At 41.0% G+C, this 17416-nt stretch overlaps 1 protein-coding gene across 2 annotated transcripts in view; it reads right to left on the bottom strand.

The window, feature by feature from the left end:
- PPM1H (protein phosphatase, Mg2+/Mn2+ dependent 1H) overlaps window positions 1-12875 on the bottom strand; it is a 265477-nt gene extending 252602 nt beyond the window's left edge. For both annotated transcript variants that reach the window (XM_059936399.1, XM_059936398.1), the window contains exon 1: window positions 12130-12875. In XM_059936399.1, coding sequence (XP_059792382.1) covers window positions 12130-12374 — 245 coding nt within the window. In that variant the 5' untranslated portion in view covers window positions 12375-12875. The remainder of the gene's footprint in view (window positions 1-12129) is intronic.
- Between the last annotated feature and the right edge of the window lie 4541 nt (window positions 12876-17416).

Below are 17416 nucleotides of genomic sequence, written 5' to 3' on the forward strand. Positions count from 1 at the left end.
GCCAATGAGTGCCTTTAGCTCTGAAGACATGACAGAATCATTGGGGAATTCTTCAGAATAGGGTCTTAAACTAGTCCTTAAGGGTCATTTTTCTAAACCAAATTATTTAATCCTAAATATAAAAAAGAAGCCTGGCTCACCAAAAACATTACTTTGGTAAAGTACTTTAAAATAAAGTACATAACTGCCATTTCTCAAAATAATGTTCACCCTGAACGTTGATCTTTTCAAACTATTGAATAATGTCACTAGAAATACTGGAGAAGTCCAATGTGAACATTTTTCCCAGAAAAAATGTCACTTTTCAAATTATGGTTTAATGAAGATTCGGCTTCAAGGATAGTCATCCCAGGACTGGTTTTTTTTTTTTTTTTGGCCACACCACACAGCATGTAGGATCTTAGTTCCCCGACCAGGGATCGAACCCAAGCCCCCTGCAGTGGAAGGGGGAGTCTCAACCACTGGACTGCCAGGGAAGTCCATCCCAGGACTGTTTTTAATAGTAAAAAATTGGTTACCACCAAAAAAAATGTATGCTAAAATCATCAATGGAATACAATGGAGCTATTAAAAATGACAGAGTAAAATATGTATTTACATGGAGCGACAGTCACTCCATTTCAGGTGAAAAAACTAATCAGTAGGTAGAATTATCCCATTTTGTAAACAAATACAAATGTACTTAAAGATACAAATTATCAGTTGAAGCTGATTATGAATGTTAGAATTTATGGATAATTTTTATGTTCTTTATAGTACTTATAAGAATTTTAAAGTGCCCACAGTGCACACATATCAAGTCTGTGATGAGGAAAAAAAGTATAAAAGCACTAATTCTATAATTAAAACACTAATTCTATATTCCTGACTGATCAATGCCTTCCTCTACCTTGGCAGGTTAGAAGACATCTAAAGATGTTTTTAAGTTCTTCTCACCCATAGTCGGTGGATGATAGAAACTGTTACAAGACGGCTTCCCTGGTGGCACAGTGGTTGGGAGTCTGCCTTCCGGTGCAGGAGACATGGGTGCGAGCCCTGGTCCGGGAAGATCCCACATGCTGTGGAGCAACTAAGCCCGTGCGCCACAACTACTGAGCTCACGCTCTAGGGCCCACGAGCCACAACTACTGAGCCCGTGGAGCCCGTGTGCCACAACTACTGAAGCCCGAGCGCCCTGGAGCCCGTGCTCTGCAACAGGAAAAACCACCGCCATGAGAAGCCCGTGCACCGCGACTAGAGAAAGCCCGCGCGCAGCCACGAAGACCCAACGCAGCCAAAAATAAATAAAAATTAATTAATTTTAAAAAAATTGTTACAAGATAAGCTTTTGCCCAAGGGTCAAAACTCTGCTAGAAAAAACAAAACTCTCTCATGAGTTTAATTAAATCTACAGCTGATAAGCATCAGGCTTCTCAGGCAACTTGCAACACTTCGAGAGCCAAGAAAATAAAACTATTAAAACATCATTTTTCAACAAGGAAAAGGACGTCGGGGACTTTGAAGAAATGTGCTCTGGGAAGGTGTTACACATTCGAATCCCAAACAAAATAATCTTGACATGAGTCTGAGCTGAAAACCCAGGGATGGTACAAAAGCCAAGCCTGTCAGCAGAGTTCTAACTTGTGGTCCACGCTCCTTACGAATCAGGGAAGGCAGCAATAACAGACCTAAGCTATTTTAAATACTGAAGGGGAAAAAGCTGATGAAAAATAGGTTGTGCGCAGTAAGGACTCATACAGTAACTGAAACAAAGGTTAATCCTTTGCATTTGGCTTAAATGTTATTACCACACCCACCCCTCCTACTGGTTAGAAAATACTGGGTCTGGTTAAAAAAATGTTAAGGGGCAGCAATACTTAATTTATACAGCTTGCTGGACAAAATCGTTCATGAGGGATCCATCCAAGGAAATAAATAAATAAATGGGTCCATAATAGTGAGAAGGTTGGGAAGCAGGACCGGAGGGAATCCACCGCACCACCCAAGACCCATGACACCCAAGACCCATGACACCTCGTGGTGCCCCGAGGATGGCAAGGCAGCAGGCAGGGCTTCAGGTGGGATACGAGGTGGGAAAGGGCCAGCGTGGCCAAGTGGCCGCTGTCAGCACCGACCTGATGACCAGGGACACAGAGAGAGGAGGAGAGGCAGGGCTTCAACGACAGGCCCCTGCCATTCCCATCTGAGCACCTGGATATTTTAAAAAATAAACACCAGCTGCTGTAGTCTGAATTGCCAATTCTTCTTTTCCTCCCATTTGCTGCTGCACTGAATCACCAGCCCAGCTCTGGACACCTGGTTCTAACGACCAGGCAGCATGGCCCCATTATTAATAACCACAGGGCAGGGTGCCAAGAGGCCATCTAATCTGGCTCTTTGGCTCTATTCTAAACCCTACTTTACGGGGTAAAGGCTAAAAAAAATCGCTTGGTTTTTCCCAAACATATATTTTAGGCTATAATATCCTCATAGGCTATTTATTGGCAACAAAATACTGTGGCTATTTCCTCTTCTGTATTAAAACAAAAACAAAACCAAAACAAACAACAACAAAAAACCCACTTAATAGTTCTTTCTAGAGTAATACCAGTTTGGTTCCCTCCGTCCCCTGACAGCCTCTTACGAGCTATTCCTATTCAGCGTCCCTTAAAATCTGCTTCCTACTAAGCATTTATTTTCTATCTCTTATTTTTGCCAGTTGTGTGTTCTAAACGTAACTTGTCAATGTTCACCTTTTCAAAAAGGTAAAGAATGACTATTAGTACACAGTGGCCAACCGCTTAAATATAGCAATTCAATCATTCACTGCACTTTTATTTAAAAAATCAATTTATCACTTGAGATTTTTTTCCCCTCCTATGCTTATGTGAAAAAGGTTATCTGGTAGAAAGGCACTCTTCTTCAATAGCTTAAATGTCTGTCTGTCAACGCCCTGAAAGGACAGTAGAGTGCGCGAATCACTTCAGTCCCCTCAGCTTGGCAAATAATTGATCTCTCTGCCAGCCCCACAGCCCTGCAATGATTCATTACACAGCCCAGCCAGCCAGCAAGGCTCCATTAGACCCGACTAGTCCAAGAGGCCAAGGCACGCACTCCCCAAGACAGCCCTGCAGGAGCCCATGAGGCCAAGGACCAGCGAACGAAGGCCACTCTGAGCACTGCTGGCCTTGCTGGCCCTCGAAGTTGAAACATTCGCATTCAGACTTGATTGTGCTTAAGTAAGAAGTAAGAACTTAGGTAACAGAACTCTCAAAGTAATTTTTAAAAGTACTGTCTCATAAAACCTGACTCAGGACTTGGGCCCCATTATTCAAAATTCCTCAGTCTATTTCCTCATGTCTAAGTAGCTGTCAATAGTAAAACACATGATCTATTTATTAACTTTAGAAAAACATCACTACATAAAATGTACAGATTGGTTTTAAGATTTACAGGGTTTCCAAAAACATTAAAATAGGGGGGGAAAAAAGCAATATGAAGTTAGGAAAAGATGGTAATTTTGAAAATATCTGGACTGTTAAACACAGGAAACGCACATATATTAAGAAAGTTAATTTTTAAAAAGTCTATTATACTCAGTAGAACTATTTTTAAAAGCTTTGAAAAGCATCCTTTCATACAAAACTTGATGTGCTAATTTGCCCTTACAGAATTTAAAGACACCTAGAGATTAGGCTTTATTAGTTTCCTTGGAGTAATTAAATACATTACACACTCTCTTCTGTGGCATTTTGTTTATGAGGATATGATGCCTTTTTATTAATGAAAAATTTTACACAATAAATGGTCAGGTTCAATGATTCAGCCATGGTCACTAGGATCACGGGACAGTATGAGATTCTAAAGTAACTTAAGTTCTCTCTGGGCCTCATTTTCCTTTTATTAAACATGGATAACAGATGCTTATATGTAAGTATACATGGCAGGGACTGTACAGAGCTCTACAGATGTAACTCGGTGGTATCATTATTTTTTCTCATAAATAAGCATAGAAAGAAAATACAGGTAAGCATTTAAATTTTACAGTCATTTAAAGAAAACTAAGTCAGAAATAGTATAACAAAGAAAGCACAATGGATTCACATTCCTCACTGGAAAAAGAGCAATTAAGCAAGTACTTTAATTTCCCTAAATTTCGGGGTGGATTACATCTGCTTCAGAAGTAGGGTAAACAAAGCAAAACGGTGTCTTTATTATTCACTAAGCACTTTTCAGGCAACACATTCTGAAGTCTTTTTTAAACAGACTACTCCTCAGATAATATTCACCTGACTGGCTACCGGCTGAAAAGAGGAGTGACTCAAGTTTTAAACCAATTTCCCACTGATTTAATTGAACAAGAGCACAGCAAAGAGATGTCAACTATTTCTACTTTTCAGTTTGACCCCACGTAAAGCTCTCAGTTATGTGAGTACTAAGTTACGGAAAGCGTACGGGCTGAGTGAGCATTTGCAGGGCACCAAGTTGTAAGAGTTAAATCTGGGTCCCCTCCTGCCCACCCCCCCCAACATGGATGAGGACCTAATGGTTTGGCGGTTTTCTCGACTGAGAAAGTCAAAGCTACTCAAACCTAACTTTTAATTTACTGTGGAAAATAACGTAATAGCATAAATCAATGCCACTGGACCAAAAGAAATACACACTTAAAAATAACCAGAATGGATTGATGGATAGGCAAATGATTAAGCAAATATAGCAAAATGTGCATTGCAGAATCTAGATGGTGGGCACATACGGGTGCTAAGTATATAATGGTTTCAACTTTTCTGGATATTTGAAAATTTTCATAATAAACTACTGGGGGAATTCAAAATTGTAATCACAATAAAGGAGACAGCAGGCCCCGCTGGGAATAACCTCAGCCTGGAAGGAAAGACACTGGTTCTCAGCCTAACCCCAGTAACTCACAAAGTTTAAAACTGTAAAGGGTCTTGGGAATCCTCCAGGACAGGTAAAATACATGGTTTTGAGTCTGTGAAAAATTAGGAAACTACGAGCATAGCATTTTCAAAAAACTAAAAACTGTTCTTTTTGCTGAGATTATATGCCTCTACACTTCTGATTTAAAATATCCTTTATTTCATGAACCACTGATGATAGTAAATAAGAAATTTGGTTTTTTTATGTCCCTACTTAGCAGTCAAATCTGATCACCCTTGATATCTGATCAATTTCCTCATCTCCTACCTTTGATGTATAACTCCTTGACCTACCTTCAGCAAGAATCCCCCTACCCTTGATGTTTCCTCTTAGTAATCTTCCATCCACTGACCTCATCACTCTGTTCTTGGGTTATAAATTTCCATCTGTCTTTGCTGTAGTTGGAGTTGAGTCTGATCTCTCTCCCCTAATACAATGCCCCTACTGCAACAGCCTTGAATAAAGTCTTTCTTACCTTTTTAACAAGTGTCAGGATAATTTTTTCTTTATTCATACCTTTATACAGGTATGTATAAAGGTCTTGCGACCTTCAGGTACAGAGAACTTCGCAGCTAATCATAATGCTTGCTGAAAAGAACAATTTGCTTCTCTAGTGTGACTTAAAGGCTCCAAATACTGAGATTTGAAATTGCCCAGAAGCATTAAGACATTAAAAACAAAACAAACAACTTCCCCCACCCGCAGTGTTGGTCTCTTGTAATCTTAATAGTCCATGATTTCACTTCAATTTAATTTCAAAGAATGACACGAAAGGGGGAAAGACTATGCCATAAGATTTTCTTGAGGATGATGATTGTGTCTTATATTATGGACCCAGCATACGAATGAAATGATTTCATTGCTTGGATGAGAGAAGTAACGGAAGCAGATGAATGTTGTTTGTTTCCTGAGGGAGAATGGCATAAATTCAAGGGGGAAAAATATCAATCCTCTGTTCACATTAGGCAAATCAGAGAAAATTATAAAGACACTGAATTTTAAAATTAACTTATTTTTAAAATTTTTTAATTAAGAAAACAAGTCCATTTACATGCATTAAAAAGAATAAAATAGGAATAAATTTAACCAAGGAGGTAAAAGACCTGCACACTGAAAACTATAAGACACTGATAAAATTAAGTTGAAGACACAAATAAATGAAAAGATATTTTATGATCATGAGTTGAAAGAATATTGTTAAAATGTCCATACTACTCAAAGCAATCTACAGTTTCAATGCAATTCCTATCAAAATTACAATGGCATCTTTCACAGAAATAGAACAAACAATCCTAAAATTTGTATGGAACCACATTAGACCTCAAATAGCCAAAGTAATCTTTAACAAGAACAAAACTGGAGGCATCACACTTCCTGATTTAAAACTATATTATAAAGTGATAGTAAATCCAAACAGTATGGTATTGGCATGAAAACAGACACATAGATCAATGGAGCAAAACAGAGAGTCCAGAAATAAACTTATGCCTATATGGTAAATTAATTTATGACAAAGCAGCCAAGAACATACAATGGGGAAAGGTCAGTCTCTTCAATAAGTGGTGTTGGGGAAAATGGACAGCACATGCAAAAGAAAAACTAAATTACTACCTTACATCATACATGAAATTAACTCAAAATGGATTAAAGACTTGAATGTAAGACCTGAACCCATAAAACTCCTAGAAAACATAGGCAGTAGGCTCCTTGACATCGATCTTGCTGATGAGTTTTTGGATTTGACACCAAAAGCAAAGGCAACAAGAGTAAAAACAAACAAGTGGAACTACATCAAACTCAAAAGCTTCTGCACAGCAAAGGAAACCATCAACAAAATGAAAAGGCAATCTACCGAATGGGAGAAAATATTTGCAAATCACATATCTGATAAGCGGTTTATAGCCAAAATATATAAAGAACTCATATAAGTAAACAGCAAAAAAAAAAAAAAAAATCTAATTTTTAAAATGAGTGGAGGATACAAATAGACATTTTGCCAAAGACGTATAGATGGCCAATAGGTACATGAAAAGGTGTTCAGTATCACTAATCATGAGGGAAGTGCAAATCAAAACCACAATAAAATACCACCTCACACCTCTTAGCATGGCTATTATCAAAAAGATGAGAAATAACATGTGTCGATAAAGATGTGGAAAAAAAGGAACCTTTGTGCATTATTGATGGGAAGGTAAATTAGTGTAACCAATATGGAAAACAGTACAGAGATCTCTCAAAAAATTAAAAATAGAACTATCATATGATCTAGCAATTTCACTTCTAGGTATTTATCTGAAGGAAACAAAAATCCTAACTCAAAAAGATATCTGCATTACCAAGTTCACTGCAACATTATTTACAGCAGCCAAGACATGGAAACAACCTAAGTGTCCATCAATGGATGAATTAAAAAAATATGAGATATATATATATATATATATATATATATATATATTCCATATATATGTTGGAATATTATTCAGCCATAAAAAAGAAGGAAATCCTGCTATTTACAACAACATGACTGGACCTTAAGGGCATTATGCTAAGTGAAATAACTCAGAGAAAGACAAATATCATATGATCTCACTTATATTTGGCATCTTAAAGAAAAAAAAAAACTGGCCACTCTCGCCTTCTGAGATGGCCCACACTCTGTCTGTGGAGTGTGTTTCTCTCTAAATAAATCCGCTTCTTACCTAAAAAAATGAAAAGAAAAGAAGAAAACAACCGAACTCACAGACACAGAATTGTACAAACTTCCATTTATCAAATAAATAAGTCCTGGGGATGTAATGTACAGCATGGTGACTATAGTTAATAATACTGTATTGTATATTTGAAAGTTGCCAGAAGTTCTCATCACAAGAAAAAAAAAACTGTATCTGTGTGTGGTGATGGGTGTTAACTAGACTTACTGTGGTGATTATTTCACAATACATGCATATATTGAATCATTATGTTGTACACTTTAAACTAGTATGTTATATGTCAATTATATCTCAAATTTCTAAACTATCTTCAATAATATTATACATTTTTAGAAAACAATTCTATTATGCAGTCAGTTTTAAGTTATCAGTCGGTACGGATGTAACTACTGATATAATAAGGAAGCACCGTGTGGTGGGGCAAAATCAGAGACAATGTCTATGTAACTGGGGCTGCAACACAGGATAAACACAACCCCTCATGATAATTAAGTCCTCTGCCTGAAGCATCACTAGTCTTTGAAGGAAGCTGATCCATGTTCCTAAGAAAAGGGACAGCCCAGGAGCTCCACCCCACAGGGGATGACTTCATTATAATCTGAAAAATGGAGGAGAGCTTAGCCACCTGCTTTAAAATAGGAAATTAATACCTTCTGCAGGTTAGTAAAAAGGTAGATGAAATATTTTAGGCTACTCTGCACGAATCTGCAGAAAAGTGCTATGGGGAGCTCTGTTAAGTGAAAGCCCCCCAACACCACACCCCATTCATTTCTTTTCCTCCTTATCCAACAAGAAGCGGAGAACCTCAAGGTTCTTCAGTTGCAAAAGTCAGAGGGCGTTCCCAGGGAGGAGCTCTGCTACCAGGTGTAAGAGGGGTGGGTGTGCTAGAGGAGGCCAGAAGGGAAAAACAAAGGGCAGGGGATTTCTGAGCTTTGCGGCCAGGGAGAAATAGGGTTTCTCTGCTATCAACAATACACAGCCAACTAATGCAATTTATTCGTAATTGCTAATTAGTGCCAATGACTGGGGAGATGGAAGAGCCTACAGATTCCAAAATAAATCCAAATACTTGTGGGCCGTTTGCTGGATTTAAATAAGGTTAGATTTCAACAAAATTTTCACAATCTTGAACTTCGTGAGACAGAAAGAACTTACATAATGCACATTTAACAGAAACTCTCAAAGTAGCTTTCTTTAAATACCCATGTCTGGGGCACTTTTATAAGAAAGGTAATAGGAAAAAAATGCATAGTTACAGCTATAATCTAAATAAGATAATACTATAATTATGATTTATTCTTTCTGTACAAGCAAAGAAATTTACCACTGATAAAACTTGAATATGATGCTTTCATATACAGGGCACTGCACATTCTCTGGCATTATCTACTGTCGTAGTTTCAGGCACAAACTCCACATCCACTACATCCAACTGACCATCAGTGGGAAAGAGGTTGGGTAAAAGGTCAAGAAGAAGAAAAGTCAAAATGCACTTCTAACCCATTAAAAACTGAACTGACTTCCGGGTCCTTGAAGCACTTGGGTGGTTATTTAAACTTGTGGAAAAGAAAGGAAGCAGCTACCATGTGAGGTCTCTGGGTCAGACTATTGTTTCCCATGGGCTCTCTCTGAGCGGGTCTAACAGGCTAAGTCAGTGATTCAACACCAAACTAAAAAATAAAACTTGCTAATCAATGTTTTTGGAAAGATTTTAGCTCCATGGATGTTATCTGTTAACTACAATGCTTTACAACCTAGCATACAGCCCTGAATCAAATGGCTAAACTTCTCAGCCACAATAGGAGGCTTTCTGAGGAGCCAGGAAATTCCACCTCGCACAATGCCAATAAATACTGAATAAATGAGGGACTTCTGTTTCTGGATCCCCAAATCTTACAGGGATCACTTAAGCTAATTCTCTAGTTCTATAACCTACAGAGTATCTCCTTCTGAAAGGGATTAACAATAAGTTGCAAAAAATAGACCATTTCACCTTTTTTTTTTCCCTACCATCCAAAAGTTCAACAACACTAGAGTTCAGCTCTCCTCTAACTCTTCAGTCACCAAGTGATGCCAATTCTTCCCCCCCAGGAAGGCTTAGAAAGTAGCTCACTTTCTGGAAAGGTAAACAAACCGCTTCTGATTCAGGCTCTGACTCTGAGCACCCCTCTGATCCCCACTCTGAGCAATCTTCCTACCAATTCTATCCATCTAAGGTACGTTCCAGAACAAAGAGAATTCCTCCTCCCAGTAGATCCTGCGCAGTATTACTGGTAGTGGCCTCTGACCATAACCACAGTTCCTACTTGTCTGTCTCTCGCCTTCCCTATTTCAGCCATTTTGATCATTCAGGATGTATTTTTGCAGGAAGATAAACTATAGTTCAAAGTTTGAGGAAGTGGTACAGTACAACATCTGACGGAGGGAAGTGACAAGACAACATTTGTATACAGGTCTTTGCTTGAATTAACAAGTATGTACTACTTTTATAACTAGCTTTAATAATTAAACCTCTTACAGTGGCCTTTCTAACCTACAAGTGAACCTCCCTCATGTCCTAGTCTAGGGTAAGATAAGCTTCTTCGAGATAAGGAAACTGACTACCCCTCCCACACGGCTCATTTCAGATTCCCTTATATTCTTTACAGCCCTTGGCACATCGTGTGCTTGTCATAGGATCCAAACATTTTGAAACGGGTTGTTTTTTTCCCCTTTCCTTTCCTTCCTGCTAACTGAGGTACTCCTTTTACGTGTCCAAGTAGCTTCCACATTCTGTGTTTTAACATCTTTCTTCTTATCTCTCTGCCCTTCAGATAGGTGCCCTTGCCCTGGGGAACCCACTGGAGTGACAATGGGCCCTACACATTTAGGTTTTTGACAGGCACGAGGTCCCCCATCTACAGAATTGTAGGACAACGTATGCCTCCAAGTTGCCTTTGGCCTTGCAAAGGTCCAAATGGTCGTTTAAACTTTTTTTTTTTTTTTTTTTCAATAGGAAACAGTACTTGGTGTTTTGGCAGGGACTTTTCCCTCACACAGGTGTTTTTGCTTTAGCTTTCTCCTTAAACGTATAATGATATTTTTTACCTCCCCAACCTCACCGTTCTCTACCATGCTTTGCCCTTTATTATGTGTTAAATTTTATTGTTTTAGCACCCATCACTCTCACTTCTGTTTCCTCACTGTTTTTTCACACTCTAGTCATCTATCCCCATTTATATATATTTTCTATTTCAGCCAGTGGAGAAACAGTTGTATAATGAAAGGCAAAAGAAAAGAGAATTCGAGATTCTAGGAAGAGCGTCTCCCAAACCAACCCTTGCCCGGGAATCCGGAGCGTCGGGAACCAAGCCTGCTCGGGGGTATCCGGGCCACCAGAACAGGGTCAGCATCGAAGCGCCCAGGCGTCGGGAGAGCTGATTGGTTCCCCGATGAACCAATCAGCGGGCGAGGCTGTGACCGGTAAGGGAGGGCCAAGATTACAGAGCGGATGGAGTTAAAGGAAAAGGGGCAGGTGTGCCAGGCACCAAGGGTTTGCGTGCACTTTTGCACACCCACCTGGTCATTATTAATCCCGGAACTCTGGTCTGGTAAATTCCACCTTCCGAGTTTCCCAGTTTCATAACGCTGAATAGGGGAAGAAACATTACCCTATCGTTCATAAGACGGTCATCAATGGTCAATGGAAGAGTAGCCGTAGGGTTGGAGGAAGGTCATTAAAATCCTTGCTCTCTCCTTTCCCAGTTCCACTCCAGGTGGTCAACATAACTCAATCGGTTCTTGAAATAGTAGATCACTCAAACTCTCACTTAATCGCCAAAACTGATTACCAAAATGCTATCATTAGACACCTGGAAGAAGTTTCCCCCTCCCCAAGGACTGGGGGAAATAGTACTGGCGTTTACTAAAGGCGCAGGGTTTTCCTACCTGCTAAAGGAGAAGCGAATGAGCTCTTAGGCTGAAATCAGAGAAGCTGAGACCTTCTGAACTGTGCAACCAAGCACGGGACCGCGGCCGCTCCCAGGGCTCCGACAACCGCCCCACCCCGCAAACCCTGGCGCAGGGACAGTTCCTCCAAGCTCTACCCCACAAACTTCACGCGGAGGCACAAAGATTTGGGGGGAATGGGAGCACAGATACCAGATTTCCCTGCTGTGTTTCAAACTTCAGCAGAGCTGTTCCACGCTCTTTCTTCCAAGTGTCACAGCCACCAGATTCACAGCCGCGTCCAGCCTTAGCTTTCCCACGGTCCAGCGCTGCCACCCACCCATCTACCACCCAAACCCGGGCTGGAGACGCCGCGCCCTCGCGGTTGGGGGAAAGGGGAGTAGGAGAAAAGAGAAATGGGCAGTGTCAGTAAAGAAGTGCCCGCCGAGGCCTGGACGCCAGCAGCCAGCGGAGGGCCCTGGGGCCGAGGAACAAGGAGGGAGGAGGGCTGGAAGCGTGCAGGGAAGGGCCGCGAGGAGAGCAGGGGCGCCGCCGGTGTCGCTGCACTCACTCTGCGTAGCCAGTGGCCCAGGGCAGCCGCCGGGTCTCCTTGAGAATGAGGATGGGGCGGGCGATGTGGTCGGCGCTGCACTCCACCTCGTCCTGAGACAGCGCCAGGAACTCGGGTCGCCCGTAGGGGAAGCGCAGGGGCAGGTCCGAGCCTCCGCAGCCGCCGCCGCCGTGCTCGGAGCCTGAGCTGCCAGCCATGATGCCGCCCATGAAATTGGCCACGGCAGATTTCACTCGAGTGAGCATATTACTCCGGCGCCAGGCAGCAGCGGTGCGAGCAGTGGGCGGCGGCTGGGGCCGGGCGAGGCGCAGCGCGGGGCATGCAGGCTGCGGCGGGCGCACGGGCAGCCGGGCCGGTGGGCGCGCCGCGCTGCTCCCAGAGCCTAGTGCTGCAGGGGGCCGAGCTCCGGCCTCCCGCGCTCCGTGCCGCCGCCGCCGCCCCCTCCCCCCGCTACACTTCCGCAATGGAGCGGCATGGAGCGGGCCGGCCGGGCCGGGGGAGATGCCGCGCGCTCCGGGAGCGGCTGGGCGGCCGCAGCTTCAGCAGGTCCCTTCCCCGCCCGCTGCGCTCGACTCCTGCGTGAGCGGAACTGAGCCCACCCGGCGAGCCCGCGGAGCCGGAGCGGCTGCTGCCAAGGCTACCGCCGCCGTCGCGTCATGTGATAATCCGGCCGCAAGGGCTCCAGCGACTGCGGGGCTGTAACTCAGCCCCTCCCCTGCCGGCCCGAGCCAGGCTCGCACCCGGACCGTGACCTCCTGGGGAGGAGGAGCCAGGCCGGGTCTGTACCTGGCGGAGAGGATGGGGGCGCTGTGAGCTGATGGCGGTACAGGTGTTAGGGGAGGTCACGTGGAGCCGGGCCTCTGGGAAAAGCCAGTTGAGGAATCCACTCGCGGAGAAATGCTGCCTACGCCTTCGAGAAAGGAAACTTCGGGAGCTGAAAGGGGAGACAGGTGGAATCCCGGTGGGACGGCTCCAAGTCCTGTAGTGGAAAGAGGAACACCTGGTGTGAGAGATTTCGGAGCTTTCAAGAAACAAAAAGCAACAACCCACAGTGGTTGCACAAAAATCATTAAAAGTTTTTCCCTAGGTATTTCTAAAATTCCTTTTCTTTTTCTTTCATTACCACCACACGCATCATTATCTGCGGAGCAGACCCTGTTTCGAACCCAGAATAAGCTTAATGGCGAAGAAAACGAAAGAGCTCTAAGAAATCAGAAGCAAGCACCATTTTACCTAGTGCTTAACTGCTTAATAGGTTTATACAAGCATTTTCCTTCAACATAGCAGCAAAACCAAAGTATCTTTTCAAAGCTGACCCTTGATACACTTAATGCAGCCTTTTCTTACTTCGAAACATTGTTATAGAATTAGGGGCACTTTAAAACTGAAGGAATTTAAATAGAACAAAGCAACTCAAATGCTAAAGTAAAAGTGAATAAATGTCTGCAAACGATAAAAGTTTGCGTTGACCTTGTATTAAAACAAAACAAATGTTTGTGAAAAACCGATAAATGTGCTTCATTAGGGGGGTAACATTTGTTAAATACTGGCTTAAAAATTGTTTTTCGCAAGAGAGCTGTATCCTGTTCATGTTTACTTATTCTGTATCCTGTTCCTATGTTTGCCTTCCACGTAATTTGCCAGGATTCTGTGTTACTTGTGGAGTTAAGCGCTGAATGGCTCACTTGGAATTCAGGAGGGAATACAGGCCCCTTTATGGAGGGGGGCGGGGGGCGGGGGGCGGGGAGCAGCCCAGGTTTTGGATGGGAAGATAATTCTTTGAAAAGGAATTAGAATCCTGGCTTTTAGGGGAGGCCTGGGTAAACTTCACTGATCCCCCTTTATTCAGTATCTATAATATTTTTTAAGGCATTTTCCCCTTTGGCTTTTTCATGAATAGGTACTCTGGTTTACTATATACCAAATGGTTATGTAAAAAAAACAACATTCAACCTTTCAGTGAAATACCATTCCTGTCAATGAGTTCTTTTATTACTTTTCACAAAACAGAAATGTAATTTTATCTTGGCCCCCTTTCCCTAATTTTAAAATTGGGGGCAGGATTCTAAAAGATGCAAAATCTAAACAAGTCTTCTCAACCTTTGCTTTGTTAATTATAAACTGCTTCTGAATGGGAAATCTCAATATAGTGGTTAAACAACCAACCAACCACAAGCCCTGGCATCCACTGAGTCTCATAGAAATTTAGAATCCCCTTCTCAAGCTTTTGTTGTAGAACGATTACCTTTTAACAACGTCCTATGGATACTTCAGTAATAAACCTCTACTGAGATGAATTTACTATGTTCTTCCCTTCATTTCACCTTAGGGCAAGGCTTTAGTATTTACTAGAAAAAGGATTTATTTTTCAACTTAAAAGTAGTACCCAGTCATGGTCAATAAAGTTCAATAGTACAGAACTGTAAATGAAGAAAGTAAAAGACTCCAAAACATTTCCCCAGAGGATCACCACTGTTAATATTTTCTGTAGGCTTCCAAATTTTTTCTCAAATAGGATATTTAGCATAATAAAATTTGGTAATATTAGCCATATTTGTGAACCAACGAACGTTTTGTAAGCAGTTATTTTACTGTTTCTCTGTAACCTCGTTATTATCTGTCATGGGAAAGTGTTGGCATATCTTTAACTTTGCACAGCAAACTTTGTTCTGCTAACAAGCAAAACAGGAATTCCATGCCTGTTCTCCTTTAAATATTTCTTTAGTATGTGTTCACGGCTAACTGATAAATCTACTGTCTTAGCTATACACCCACCTCTAAGGTCAGTGTCCCATCCCAGGATTTTACAGAGAAATATTTTCCATGTAATTTACTCCTCAATTATGTCATTCATGAAGATCAGTGCTTCAGCTAGGAGGTAAATTCTCATTAAAATGGTGTAGTCATCACTTTTAGGGGAGCCCCTAAAAAAGTACCTTTCTTACCTATTACAGGTGCAAATTTGGTAGTTATCTCTGCTCCCAGCTTTAGAGTTAGTCATTTATTCCCTAAATTCAAATGGTGTAGTAATTAATGTGTTTGTTATACCGTGTGTGTATGCTCCGGTCATCAAAAGATACCCTTCATTTGTCTCTCTTGAGTTCTCTTTTCCCCTGGAAAATGTGAGTTTGAAGACTTTAATAGAACATTCATTTACAGGATAGATACATAGACCTTATACTTGGATATTCTTTGTATAAACATATCTCATTTCTAGGCCTATGATACTATGGTTTTGGCTATTCAATGACTCTGTGCCATCAATAAGACTATTTTCAAGGAGAAAAAAAAAGGTCTGGATAATTTCTTCAGTCAAAATATCAAGGAATCTCCCCAGATATTAATTAATTACAAAAGGAAAAAAAGTAACTTACAGTGAAAAAAACCTGGCAGTCATCACCTAAAACAAGTGATCGAGGTTAACATCACCAGCAGTGATACATTAACATCCTATACCTGCTGACATTACATGATGAAAAGAACACTTTACTTCATGGTATTCTTCCCCAAATCCTTAACCTCAGTATAATCATGAGAAAACACAAGTCAGACCCAAACCAAAGATATTCTACAAAATACCTGACCAGGTATCTTCAGAAGTGTCAAGGTGGAAGGTACAAACTATTGGGTATAAGATAGGCTACAAGGATGTATTTTAAAACATGGGGAATAAAGTCAATATTTTTTAATATATGTAAATGGAGTGTAACCTTTAAAAATTGTATAAAATTTTTTTTTAAGTGTCCAGATTCTGAAAGTCAAGGCAAGCCTGAGGAATTCTCAGATTGGGGACAAAAAAGGCACAACCTACTACAACAGTGTATGAATGTTAATTTCTTAGTTTTGATGTCAACATTAGGGGAAAACTGGGTGAAGGGTACATAGGAACAAAAAATTTAAAAATAATCAAGGAGATTTGGGTTTCAAGTAGAAAGTAAATGTTCGTTTGGAAGTCAGGCTAGGAGAAGGATGAATAATGCCGTTCCAGGACTCAACGCTCTCACAGCTGTAGGTTCATGCCTCCTTGTATTTATTGTATCTAGCAGTTTATCTATGCCTTCCCATTAGATAGTGAAATCCTACAGGGCAAGAACATTCTTACTCATCTTTGTATTTCCAGCACTTAGCCTAATGCCTAACAAGTAATAGGGCTCAGGGCTCAGTTGATAAATTAATTCCTTTTTTTTTTTTTTGGCTGGGCCTTGGGGCATGCAGATCTTAGTTCCTTGACCAGGGATCATACCCATGCCCCCTACAGTGGAAGTGTGGCGTCCTAACCACTGAACTGCCAGGGAATTCCCGGTAAATTAATTCTTTAAAAAAAAAAAAAAATCCATTCAGAGAAGAATGTAACTTGTTTGAATGACCAAATCTGTTATATTTATACCCTCAGTTTTCTTAACGATCTTATGTTATCCCTTAAGATTTGTCATACCTGTAAGCAGAACTTCCTTAACCTCTGATATCTGATAAGATAAGGCTTAGCTAACTTCAATCAATATCCAGATTGGTAATAATATGGATGGGACTTCCCTGGCAGTCCAGTGATTAGGACTCCACACTTCCCCGCCGCAGGGCCATAATAATATCGTCATGTGGGTCTCTGCTTCACACAAAACTGGTAACCTGATGATATCAACCAGGATATAATATTAAAATAGTTAACATTAACTTGCTTTTGCTTCAGAAACAGTTTAGATTCCAGTTTCATATGTAGTAATGTACTGGCTGAAAATCTTTGACTTCGTAAGAGGGGTTTATTTATTTCTTCATAGTAAACAAAACCTTTCATTTACAAATAACAATTTCCTTATGAACCAAGAGATTTATAACTAATTTTTGAGTACAGAGTTATAGAGTCTCAGCAAATTTTACTACCACCAAGTACACACATTTTCTAGATCACAGACACCTAATTTCAGAATATCTGGTACATTCAACCAATGGATTACATCTGACTTTTTCTCTTACTTTCCCATGGGCCACTTTCTATAGACTATTTTATCCTATGCCCACATTGTCCTACTGAAACCACTGCTTTGTAACTGATGCGGGAATTGTATAAACCTGAATCCCTCTCACTTAATTCCTGGTCCCATAATACCTATTGTAGATTAGACTCTGAAATGTGCCGATTATCAGAATACTCATGTATAAAATGGAAAAAAATAATCATTCTAGTCTCATAGGGTAGCTGCAAGGATCAGTGAGAAAATAGCTATAAATATGATATAACTAATGTTGGCCCAGAGTTATCAACCTTTTCTACTTAAATCTATTTTTTCCT

Source organism: Balaenoptera ricei, chromosome 10 (genome assembly GCF_028023285.1).
Source record: "Balaenoptera ricei isolate mBalRic1 chromosome 10, mBalRic1.hap2, whole genome shotgun sequence".
NCBI classification, from domain to species: domain Eukaryota; kingdom Metazoa; phylum Chordata; class Mammalia; order Artiodactyla; family Balaenopteridae; genus Balaenoptera; species Balaenoptera ricei.